General features: G+C 34.0%; 1 protein-coding gene across 10 annotated transcripts in view; it reads left to right on the plus strand.

Moving 5' to 3' along the window:
* Positions 1–13,743, plus strand: part of Nek1 (NIMA related kinase 1) — a 175,592-nt gene that overhangs the window by 116,985 nt on the left and 44,864 nt on the right. For all 10 annotated transcript variants that reach the window (XM_046447807.1, XM_046447809.2, XM_058580364.1 and 7 more), the window contains one exon: positions 4,964–5,116. In XM_046447807.1, coding sequence (XP_046303763.1) covers positions 4,964–5,116 — 153 coding nt within the window. The remainder of the gene's footprint in view (positions 1–4,963; positions 5,117–13,743) is intronic.

Consider the following 13,743-nt stretch of genomic DNA (forward strand, 5'->3'; position numbering starts at 1 on the left):
ACACAAACATACAACACATAAGAAAATAGTAAAGGCCTTGTAGCTTTACCTGGGTGAAATCTCCATTGCAATGTTTAAAAACTCCACAGTCAAAAAATAAAACTGATCAGAAAAACATTAACCTAGGTTTGTATGAGCTCAAAAAATAAAAATAGAACCTTATGATGTAGAAAAATGCAATAATAAAATAGCTATTGAAAAAAGCATCCTGGTTAATCACTGTCGCAGATGTAAGAATGGCCAAGCTGGAGCTCTGGATATCAGCTGTTATGGATTTGAGTCAAATCATCTTCTTTTCGATCTGTAGAAACTGTTTTAGTTAATCTCTCTGGAATCCAAATGGGCTGCTGTTCTCCCTGTGGAAAAACACAAACAGACCCCCGACTCCAGACAATCACTGGGTCAGGACCTTTCCATTGTCCTGTTAGAATATCTTTCCAAAGTACTTTAGGCTTATGTACATTTTTTGGATACATATGCCTTTCCGCAGCACTAAGTCCTGATGAATCCAAATTTAAAAAGTTTAGAGTAAAAAGGGTTATTTTAAATTTATCTTTGGGGGATATATACCCCTTTCCAATTCCCTCTTTTTGCTTTAATAAGTATATGTCTGTATCTAATAGTTATCTTAGCTTTTTGCATTTTCTACCTGAAATACCTTACTTGAATCCTATTATCTTCTTATTTTTTTAAGCAATGCCTTTAAGATTAACTAAGCTTCTTTCCTCCATCATGAAGGCATTTTAACCACCTTCAATTTAACCTTTTAAAGCCTTTTAATTATCATCTATACTGTACTTTTAAATGTACTTTTTCAACACCTACAACTTCACTCTTTTAAATGAGGCTTAGATTTTGTTTAAATCGCTTCAATGTTAGTTTACATGGCTGCCCTTCAACCAAAGGCTTTTTTTTTAACCCCATTGAGAAGCTTTGTCTCAATCTGCCATGTACAAATACCTTTTTCTTTTTTCTTCCTTTCTCAAGCTTTTAAAGTAAGTCTAGTTTCCTCAAAATCTTTTTAAATGGCATTTTACAACTTTTTACTTTACCACACAGAGATTATCTCATCTAGAAACATTTCTTTTTCCTTTAACCTTTTATATTAAAATATATTTCCACATCTTGAATCTTTTTCTATCTCTTTTTTAACCGTTAACCCTTTTTATAAATTCACATTTTGAAACAACTCTTATAAAATTTCTGATTTAGACAAATTACTCCACTTTAATAAGATGAAAGACTTTCATGTTTTTTATGATACTATAATACTATAATTGAAACCCAACTGAAACTTCTTATACTCTTTGTATATAAATTACACATGATAGAATCTTAACTCTTAGTAACCTTGTTTTAGCAAAGACACAGACCAAAGCAATATTAAACCTTTTTTCCATTCACCAATTTATGAAAACACACATGCTTAAATATATTACCTTATGTAACTTAATAAGTAAAGAGTGGTTGATGTTTCAACATTTTAGCTTTGTAAATTAATCAGAACTTTGTAGAAACCAAGATCTTAGACAAGTGTAGCAAACAGAACTAGCCATCTCTTTCTTGAAGAAAAATCCTTCTACAGGATACCATGGTGGTCCCATTGATATACTTAATAACTCGTCTTTAAAAAGCCATGGGCTACATTTTTGTATTGTATCAACATATGCCTTAACTGTTCTTGGTCTTACTGGGGTGCCTCCTTCCTCTAACAATTTCTCTTGCTCGGAGGCGAACAACTTCAAACCTTGAGTCAACCATTTTCCCCAGTTTGCCTGAGAAAGTTCTAGGAACAGGCAACTTGAAATAAAAACAAAATAAATCAAAACAATAACACGTTGTTTTTTGAAATGTTCACCCATTCTTTCTCTCTTCCTCAAGGGTGAGAAATTTCACTTACCTCTAAGATTCAGAAGTTCCCCATACGGGCCACCAAATGCCGCAGTCTGGCTGGGCACAAATGCCGCAGTCTGGCTGGGCACACAATCACGAGCCACCACACAGCTTGTAGATTCAAACAGCAACTCTTTATTCCCGAACTCACACCAGCCGTCTACAATCATGTTCTGGGGAAATCCACGTTCTCTGCCCAAATCCACCTCCACTGGGCTTCTATCTCCAAAATATACTGTCTGAATCCCGTGAGAACTCAAGGGGAACTCAGGCAGCAGGATACGCCCTATTCCCAGCAGGAATAATCTTAAACCTTAAACCTGGAACCTAAACTGGGAACGCCCTAAACAAGATTATCTTAAAACCGGGAACACCCTAATCTGCCTTGGTCCTTGAGCAAGGTTAAGTACATTCAATGTCACTGCAACATGTCAGCAACATGGGGTACGCTGGCAAGGAAATTGTCATACCTACTTGGCTAATGGCTCCCAGCAATGTTTATTTTAGAGGTAGTAGTACCTTGAAATCACAATCTAATTTCAAGTGATTTAGTATACTTCAAGTGTAATGTAAGAACATCACAACAATATTCTTAAATTTATTCCCTCCCAACTTTTGTGCTATTGTTTTGGATTTTTGTTTTTTGTTTGTTTGGTTTTTTTACTTATGCTACATATCCCATAATATCTCAAAGTCATCTATCCTTTGAAGCAATTTAAATAATAATTTGTGAGAAAAGGTTGTTTTCATCTATCATAATCTCACCATTTCCATTATTCTTTATTCTTTTGTGTAGGACAAAGTTCTGTCCATGGCCAGTCTTTTCTCTAGGTTGTTGAACATATGGAATTCAGCTATAATGACAATTATAAATGTTCTTGTCCATTAATATGGTCCTGTAATACTCCCTTTAAGACCTCTTACTGTGCAGTCCTGCTAGTGATGAATTGTTCTGGTTTTTATGTGTTTGTAAAAACTTATATTTTTCCTTTATTTTGCAAATATTCTAATTTTTAAATACTTTATATTTGTTCCCCACTGTCTGTATTACTTGTGATGGGAAATTATCTCTTATTCTTATATATTGTCTTTTCTTTCCCCTGCTTTTCTGATTTTCCCTGTAACCTTGTTTGTAGTGAATTTGAATATGATGCCCTTGATGTCATTTTCATCATGTTTGTTTTGCTTGAGTTTTGTTGTTCTTCTTGGATTTATGAGTTTATAGTTTTCATCAAATTTGGAAAATTTGGGAGCATTTAGCTGTTCCAGGTTTGGGTTTTTGTTGTTGTTGTCCTTGTTTTTCTTTTTCTTTTTTCCTTTATCTTTGTTAATATTTTCCTTATTTTGAATTACCATGGCCAGTCTTTTCTTTATATTGTTGAACATACGGAATTCAGCTATAATGACAATTATAAATGTTCTTGTCCATTAATACGGTTCGTTTCAATTGTTCAGCTTTATTTTTTTTCTTTTATCACAGGTTGTATTCTGCTAGGGTGATTTTGGGGGGCCAAACCTTATAAACTTCAATCTATGGTACATATGTTTTTGGGTTCCTATAAATATTCTTGACCTTTGTTTTGGGACGCAATTTAGTTACTTGTGAATAACTTGACCCATTTAGGTCTTGCTTTTAAGCTTTGTTAAGTGAAACAGAGCAGTATTTAGTCTATTGCTAATCTTGCCTTAGCTAAGTCAACAACCTTTCTTAATAATTTGCCTGATGCCTTGTGAATCGTAAGTATTTCTTTTCCTGCTTAGAAATAAGAACTATTTCTGGCCCTGTGTAAACTCCAAAGTATTATTCCCTCTACTCCTTTTGGGTGGTCTTTTCTCTGGACACCAGTAATTTTCTTACAAATGATATACTGATGTGCTTATTAGTGCTCAGCTAAAAACTTGAAATGGCTTTTTACAATTTTCCTGAGTTCTCTTTCTGTGTAACTTTCTATTCTTCATCACTACTATCTTGCAAACATTAGCCACTTTGGCCTCCCTAGGCTCTGTATTCTCATCTTAGAGAGACCACTGAGTCCACCTGAGTTTTCTCTCCATGCATTTACAGGGTTGAACTTTATATTCTTTTTTTTTTTTTCTTATATACATTCAATTGTAATGTTTCTTAAAGATTCTTTCCACTCAATTGCATTGTTTTGGCATCTTTGTCAAACATCAGATGACTGGGGCTGGGGTTGTGGTTCAGCGGTAAAGCACTTGCCTAGCATGTGCGAGGCCCTGGGTTCAATCCTCAGCACCACATAAAAGTAAATAAATAAAATAAAGGTATTGTGTCCAACTACAACTAAAAAAAAAAAATACTTTTAGAAAAAAAAAATCAGATGACTTTAAAGGTATGGATCTGTTTCTGCGTTATCTGTTTAATCATCCTTTAAAAAATTAACTCCTAATTGGAGTCATGTTTGTTGGTTGTACAAAACTGAATATTACCTGCTATTTTTCATATACTTACTTTCATGGAACTGGTACCAAAGAAACTGTATGAACCATATAGTTTACAGTTAAAAGGTTGTATAACTTATGCCCCATAATATATTGTATCTTGTGTATTACTCCTTGGTACCTATAAGCTTTATGTTTTACTACTAAATGTTCCAATGACTCAGACTTTAGTAGATAATTTTCTAGTTAATGCTTCACTAATTTTTTAAATTTTAAAAATATTTTTTCTTAGCTGTAGATGGACACAATACCTTTATTTTATTTTATTATTTTTATGTGATGCAGGGATCAAACCCAGTATGCTAGGCAAGTGCTCTACCACTGAGCCACAACCCTGGCCCGCTTCACTAAATTTTATTAAAATAGTTTACGCCAAATTGTTATTATCAAAAAGTGTCCAATGGTATATAAAATATAACAAATTTTACTAGAAATACTTTTTCTACTTTTAATCCACAAGCATATGTATCTTAATATTTATTCTCTGATATCTTTTGGATATAATTTTTTTCTCCTTAAACAATCACTTAGATAAAAGACACCAAATCTGCCAGTGCAGATTTATTATTTCTATCATTGAAAATTACTTCTTTGTATTTTTTTTTTATAGAGCATACAGTGGGAGAAGTTGTTAAAATAGAACCTAGTGGATCTCCAAGAAAAGTCTGGGGTAAAAGCCCTGCAGATTCAGTTCTGAAGATACTTGGAGAGGCAGAACTACAACTCCAGACAGAATTATTAGAAAATACAACTATTAAAAGTGGTAAGCAGAAAGTAGTTGTTTTTCTATACTAGAAGTAATATTAAAAATTGAATTGTATGCTTTAAGATGTTTCCATTTAAAGTGAATTATTTGAAATGGATCATTTTTTGGTTGTAATAATATTTCACTAATACAGAGAATGATTTAATTTTCTGGGGAGTTGATATACTACATGGTAGTGTCATGAGTTTTGACTCCTGTGGCCTGAACAGGATCTAAAGATAAAAGAAATAGGAAACTGGGCACACAGTAGTGCATGCCTGTTGGTTCAGCTACTCAAGAGGATTGTGCATTTGAGACAAGCCTGGGTAACATAGTAAGACCCTATCTTTAAAAAAAAAAAAAAAAAAGGAATAGAAAATTTCATGGGGAAGCTGGAAATATCAGAACAATGTTTTCCATGAAGAAAAATATAGGAGCAATTTTAAAGATGAATGGTTTATGTTTTGATGTAGATTCAGGAATTCATTTGATGAAAAGATCAGTAGTAGTAATGATAGACATTATTCTAGGAGTGGGGAGGGAGAGTTATGAGGCAGAAGGAAAACTTTCATGATCTATGAGTCTTATGGGATTTGGTATTACAATTTTACATAAGGAATAGTTTCCATATATATAACAAGTGTTTTCAAATTAAACAGCTTGTCCACATGATAAGTATGTTGAACGTAGTTTTCCTTTTTGGAAAAGTATGTCCAGGTGTGAGTGTGTGTGTGTGTGTGTGTGTGTGTGAATTTTTGTGCTGTTTTTCTCTGTTGATCTTTGTCTCTCCCTAAAATTTATAGTGAAACTCATTCTGAAGCTCAAGGAGATAAGTCTATTGACATGTTCTGTAATGGCATTAGTTAGATGCTGAGAATTAGTGAAATGAGCCTATGCACATGTTACTGAAGGGGCAAAAGTAGGTTGCTATTTTCTTATTAAGGATGCATCTCTTAGCAATTAATCATTTTAATTTTTTTATATTAAGGGGAAAACACTTTGAATAAAGAAGAGTTAGTATAATTATTTGTTTGGATAAAGAGCAAAAACACAAAGTGTATAGACCTATAATTAATTTGTAATTAATTTGTTTAAACTCCTCAGGAAAATGTGTAGTTGTATGCTAACACTATCAAAAACAAAAATTCTAATAATTTAATACACCTTATTCTAGCCCGATTTTCATAATGCCTCAGGCTTTATTCCAGCATACAAGTGTCTCCAGGATATAAAGACTTTCTTAAATAATGATAAAAATGTCAAATCTTTTTATAGTCTAAAAGTCCTATATATGTTCATGCCCTTTAGAAATATTTCTTTAAAAATATCAGATTCTGATTTCTCATATAAATTTTTATTACTTAAATGTATATAATTTGATATACAATAAAACTTAAGCAGCCTAAAATAGGGCTTTCATTCTCCATGTTCACCATTATCTATCTACAGGAATAGCTTACTATTTGTCTGACTTTTTAAAATTTAGCTCTTCAACTATTTATTGAACACTTATTAGCTGTCCACACTATTATGTGTGATATGGTGAATTCACAAAGAAATAAAAATTCATATTTGAGCTCAAGAGGATAGAAAAAATGAAAACAAATAAATTATAACACTACATGAAAAGGGCAAGAATAAAAAGGATGCACAGTGTTCAAAGGTACTTCACAGATGTTTAAGTAAGTAACTTTTCTTGAAAAGTCAGGCTTGTTAGCTGCTCTCTTTTTTTATTTTTTCCCCAACTACATTTACTCAGAAGAATATGCTCTGTACTGGGATTTTAAGACAAAAAAGTGAGAATTCTTGGCATCGTGAATATAACATGTGTCAGAGTCTGTGTTAAAATGTTATATATGACATGTTCTGGGGCCACAGAGGAGGAAACTTTAATACAGTTGGACTAACAATAATATATTGGCCCTTTTGGATTAGGAAAATCCACAGAGAAAGCAAGTTATTTTGAGCTAAATCAAAGAAATTTTTTTAAAAGAACAATATTTAGTGCCAGTATATGCAAAGACACAGAGGTGTGGTTAATGCATTTGTGAGAGCCCCAGCTTTCTCAGCTTTGTGTGGAAAAAGTATGGGCTGTGGTTCTGATTCTGGCTCTGTCAGTTGCTAAGCAATCATGGGTAAGTTCCTTTAACATAGACATTCAGTTTCTCCCTATGTAGATTAGAAGCACTATTATCAAAGATTGTTTTTTGAATTAAAAGAGAGACTGTGATGTTCTGTAGTCTTCTAATTGTTTTGTCAGTGTCTTTTGTCATTTTGAGTCTCTGAAGCTCTCTTTGTAATTGATTATGTAGGAAGGACTACTGTGAACACTATACCCCAGAGATCTTGGTGTTTTGTCCCTAAGTTTGTCTTACAGCTTTGTTCTTGAAGATCAGTTTGAATAAATATAAAATCCTTGACTTTTTAAAATTTATTATCTTTAATATATGACATCACTATATTCTGGCATAAAGCATTTCAGTCAGAAAGTCCATAGACAGTATTATTTTCTTTCCTGGATAAGTGACTTAGTCTTTTTTCTCAAATATTCAAAGAGTATCTTTATTTTCTTCCTAGAAAAAGTCCAACTGTTTTCTTAAAGTCCAGTAGTTTTCAAAAGTCCAATATTTTTATATCAGCTGTCTTTTTAAATTTTAATATACGTTTTTTTAGAACAGTTTTATGTTTGCAGCAAAATTGAATAGAAAGTACAGAGATTTCTGATGAATACCCCTTTCTCCCACATATGCTCAGCCTTCCCACCATAAACATCCCACACCACAGCTGTACATTTATTACATTTGATGAGCCAATATTGACATATTTATTGTCAGAATGCATAGCTTACATTAGGATTTGCTGTTCCTGTTGTAATTTCTATGGTTTTTTTGACAAATGAAGAGTGCCATGGATCCACCATTATAGAATCATACAAAATATACTGCTCTAAAAGTCTTCAGTGCTCTACCTGTTTATACCCCATCTCTGTCCTCTGTTTGATCATTTTACTGGCTGCATAGTTTTGTCTCTTCCAGAATGTCATGTAGTTGGAATCAAGCAATATGTAGCATTTTTCAGAATGGATTCTCTCAGTAATATGCCCTGAAGGTTCTTCCATAACTTTTTGTCTTATAGTTCATTTCTTTATGACATTGTATGGATGTGCTACAGTTTACTTATCCATTTACCTAGAGAAGGACATCTTGGTTGATTCCAAGTTTGGACAATGATAAATAAAGAAGATTGTTATAAATAATCATGAATGTTTATATTATAAATAAAGATGATATAAACATTCATGTGCAGGTCTCTGTATATACATAGTTTTCAACTCGTATGGGTAAATATATGAAGGAACTTGATTGTTGGATCATATGGTTAGAACATGTTCAGTTTTTTAACAAATCATGCAACTTTTTTTTTTTTTTTAGTTTTTAAAATTTTTTAATTTATTATAATTATTAGTCATACATGACAGCAGAATGCTGTCATTGTACACAAATGGAGCACAACTTTTCATTTCTCTGGTTGTACACGAAGTAGAATCGCACCATATGTGCAGTCATATATGTACCGAGGTTAATGATGTGATGTTCATTTCAAAGAACTGCAGTTTTAACTCACGCCCTTGGAGAACCTTAGGGCTGATATAAGAAACAGCTGAAACGGGAACACCTTTACATTTTCAATGAAACTGTTTCCTGTCATTTACCATTTGTGTTGCCCTTCCTTCATTCTTGATGTTCTAAGTTCCCACCTTATACCATTTTTGAGATGATCTAAGAGTCTTCCAGAGAAGACTGTCCTTTGCAATTCTTTTTTTTCCCCATGTTTTTTTTATTGGTGCATTTTTTTTTGTTTTTTTTTTCCCCACATTTTTTTGATTGTTGTTGAATTACACTTGTACATAGTAATGGGATTTGTTTTTACATAGTCATACATGCACATAATATAACAAGATAATTTAATTGGCCAATATCACTCCCCAGAATGCCCCCTCCCTGTCTGCCTCCCACTCCTTGGTCCCTTTTCTCTACTAATCCTCCTTTGATTTTCATGAGATCCGCAGTCACCTTTCTTTTTCTTTTTCCTCTCTAGCTTCTGCATATGAGAGAAAACAGATGACACTTAATTTTCTGAGTTTGTCTTATTTCACTTAACATAGTGCTCTCAAGTTTTATCCATTTTCCTGCAAGTTACATAATTTCATTTTTCTCTAAGTTACCTAGGGTCTCGCTAACTAAGTTGCTGAGGCTGGTCTTGAACTTGCAATCCTCTTGCCTTGGCCTCCTGAGTTGCTGGAATTACAAGTGTGCATTACTGTGCCTGGCTTATTATTTTTATTCTTGATGACTGCCATTCTGAGTGGTGCAAGATGAAAACTCAGTGTAGTTTTGATTTGCATAACTGCTATTGATGTTGAACATTTTTTCATATATTTGTGGGTTATTTGTGTTTCTCCTTTGAGAAGTGTCTGTTTAATTCATTTGTCTATTTATTAACTGGGTTATTTGATTTTTTGGTGACAAATTTTTTGAGTTCTTTATATAGTCTAGATATTAATCCTCTGTCAGAAAAGTAGCTCACAAGGATTTTCTCCCATTCTGTAGATTTGCTCTTCACATACCTAATTGTTTCTTTTGCTGTGCAGAAGTTTTTAATTTGATGCCGCTGCATTTATTAACTCTTGGCATTATTTCCTAAGCTTTAGGGTCCTATTGACAAAGTTTTTGTCTGTGCCTATATGCTGGAATGAGTTTCTGGTTTAATTTCTAGGTCTTTGATACATTTTGAGTTGATTTTTGTGCAGGGTGAGATAAGAGTCTAATGTCATACTTCTCCATCTGGACAACCAGTTTTCTTAGCAAATTTACTCTTTTTTTTTTTCTGGTATTACCACTTTTATTTTATTTATTTTTTTTTTATTGGTTGTTCAAAACATTATAAAGCTCTTGACATATCATATTTCATACATTAGATTCAAGTTGGTTATGAACTCCCAATTTTACCCCAAATACAGATTGCAGAATCACATCGGTTACACATCCACATTTTTACATAATGCCCTATTAGTAACTGTTGTATTCTGCTACCTTTCCTATCCTCTACCATCCCCCCTCCCTCCCCTCCCATCTTCTCTCACTACCCCATCCACTGTAATTCATATCTCTCCTTGTTTATTTTCCCATTCCCCTCACAACCTCTTATATGTAATTTTGTATAACAATGAGGATCTCCCTCCATTAATGGCTTAAACTCTCCAATAAAGCGACATAGGCTGGTAACATGGATTAAAAAAACAAATCCAACAATATGCTGCCTCCAGGAGACACATCTGATTGGAAAAGACATACACAGGCTGAAGGTGAAAGGTTGGGAAAAAATATACCACGCACACGGTCCTCGTAAGCAAGCAGGGGTGGCCATCCTCATATCGAATAAAATTGACTTCAAGACTAAATTAATCAAAAGGGATAAGGAAGGACATTATATACTGTTAAAAGGAACCATTCACCAACAAGACATAACAATTATCAATATTTATGCACCAAATAATGGTGCTGCGACGTTCATAAAACAAATTCTCCTCAAGTTCAAGAATCAAATAGACCACAACACAATAATTATGGGTGACTTCAACACACCTCTCTCACAATTGGACAGATCCTCCAAACAAAAGCTGAATACAGAAACTATAGAACTCAATATCACAATCAACAACCTAGACTTAACTGACATATATAGAATATATCAACCATCATCAAGTGGATATACTTTTTTCTCAGCAGCACATGGATCCTCCTCAAAAATAGACCATATATTATGCCATAGGGCAACCCTCAGTAAATATACAGGGGTGGAGATAATACCATGCATTTTATCTGATCATAATGGAATGAAACTGGAAATCAATGATAAAAGAAGGAAGGAAAAATCCTACATCACATGGAAAATGAACAATATGTTACTGAATGATCAATGGGTTACAGAAGACATAAAGGAGGAAATCAAAAAATTCTTAGAGATAAATGAAAATACAGACACAGCATATTGGAATCTATGGGACACAATGAAAGCAGTTTTAAGAGGGAAATTCATCGCTTGGAGGTCATTCCTCAAAAAAAGGAAAAACCAACAAATAAATGAGCTCACACTTCATGTCAAAGCCCTAGAAAAGGAAGAGCAAAACAACAGCAAATGTAGCAGAAGGCAAGAAATAATTAAAATCAGAGTGGAAATCAACGAAATTGAAACAAAAGAAACTATTGAAAAAATTAACAAAATTAAAAGTTGGTTCTTTGAAAAAATAAATAAGATCGACAGACCCTTAGCCATGCTAATGAAGAGAAGAAGAGAGAGAACTCAAATCACTAACATACGGGATGAAAAAGGCAATATCACAACAGACACTACAGAAATACAGAAGACAATTAGAAATTATTTTGAAAACCTATATTCCAATAAAATAGAAGATAGTGAAGACATCGATAAATTCCTTAAGTCATATGATTTGCCCAGACTGAGTCAGGAGGATACTCACAACTTAAACAGACCAATAACAATAGATGAAATAGAAGAAGCAATCAAAAGACTTCCAACCAAGAAAAGCCCAGGTCCGGATGGGTATACAGCGGAGTTTTACAAAACCTTTAGGGAAGAATTAATACCAATACTTTTCAAGTTATACCAGACTTAAAACTATATTACAGAGCAATAGTAACAAAAACAGCATGGTACTGGTACCAAAACAGGAGGGTGGACAAATGGTACAAAATAGAGGACACAGAGACTAATCCACAAAGCTACAACTATCTTATATTTGATAAAGGAGCTAAAAGCATGCAATGGAGAGAGGATAGCATCTTCAACAAATGGTGCTGGGAAAACTGGAAATCCATATGCAACAAAATGAAACTGAATCCCCTCCTCTCGCCATGCACAAAAGTTAACTCAAAGTGGATCAAGGAGCTAGATATCAAATCAGAGACTCTGCGTCTGATAGAAGAAAAAGTTGGCTACGATCTACATACTGTAGGGTCGGGCTCCAAATTCCTTATTAGGACACCCATAGCACAAAAGTTGATAACAAAAATCAACAAATGGGACTTACTTAAACTGAAAAGTTTTCTCTCAGCAAGAGAAACAATAAAAGAGGTAAATAGGGAGCCTACACCATGGGAACAAATTTTTACTCCTCACACTTCAGATAGAGCCCTAATATCCAGAGTATACAAAGAACTCAAAAAATTAAACAATAAGAAAACAAATAACCCAATCAACAAATGGGCCAAAGACCTGAACAGACACTTCTCAGAGGAGGACATACAATCAATCAACAAGTACATGAAAAAATGCTCACCATCTTTAGCAGTCAGAGAAATGCAAATCAAAACCACCCTAAGATACCATCTCACTCCAGTAAGATTGGCAGCCATTATGAAGTCAAACAACAACAAGTGCTGGAGAGGATGTGGGGAAAAGGGTACTCTTGTACATTGCTGGTGGGACTGCAAACTGGTGCGGCCAATTTGGAAAGCAGTATGGAGATTCCTGGGAAAGCTGGGAATGGAACCACCATTTGACCCAGCTATTGCCCTTCTTGGACTTTTCCCTGAAGACCTTAAAAGAGCGTACTACAGGGATACTGCTACATCGATGTTCATAGCAGCACAATTCACAATTGCTAGACTGTGGAACCAACCCAGATGCCCTTCAATAGATGAATGGATAAAAAAAATGTGGCATTTATACACCATGGAGTATTACGCAGCACTAAAAAATGACAAAATCATAGAATTTGCAGGGAAATGGATGGCACTAGAGCAGATTATGCTTAGTGAAGCTAGCCAATCCCTAAAAAACAAATACCAAATGTCTTCTTTGATATAATGAGAGCAACTAAGAACAGAGCAGGGAGGAAGAGCAGGAAGAAAAGATTAACATTAAACAGATACATGAGGTGGGATGGAAAGGGAGAGAAAAGGGAAATTGCATGGTAATGGAGGGAGACCCTCATTGTTATACAAAATTACATGCAACTTTTCCTACCAGCAATAAGAAGTCCTCTATTTGACATTCTCTCCAATATTTGCTGTTGTCAGTATTTTGGATTTGAGGCATTTAAATTTGTGTGTACTGGTATCTTCTTGGTGTTTAAATCCAATTCCGTAATGATATATGATGCTGAACACCTTTTTTGTATGCTTCTTGACATATGCTTATTTGTTATTTGTTTATCTTCTTTGGTAAGTTATCTGTTACAATTTTTTACCATGTTTTAATTGTTAGTTTTGTTGTTGACCTTTAGTAGTTCCTTGAATACTTTGCAAAAGACAACAGTGCAAATATATATTTTTTCCCATGCTTGTGGCTTTATCTCCTCATTGTCTAATGTAGCACACATTGTTCAATTTAGTGAACTCTACCTTAACAATTCCTCCTCTTTCAGGTCATATGTTAGGTGTTGTATCTAAAATAAGTCATTTGCAAACCCAAAGTTATCTAGATTTTCTACTTCCAGCGTGGACTAAAAATTGCTGGGCCCTAGAGTTGAAGAAATGTAAGAGAAGCAGTTTAGAATGTTCAGAGTTAAACTGATCTGTGAGGGAAAAGATGATGTAAGGGAGAAAATATAGGAAGCAAAA

Source organism: Marmota monax, unplaced genomic scaffold, assembly GCF_021218885.2.
Source record: "Marmota monax isolate L192 unplaced genomic scaffold, Marmota_monax_Labrador192_F-V1.1 WCK01_AAM20220418_F8-fsc00040, whole genome shotgun sequence".
In the NCBI taxonomy this organism is placed as follows: domain Eukaryota; kingdom Metazoa; phylum Chordata; class Mammalia; order Rodentia; family Sciuridae; genus Marmota; species Marmota monax.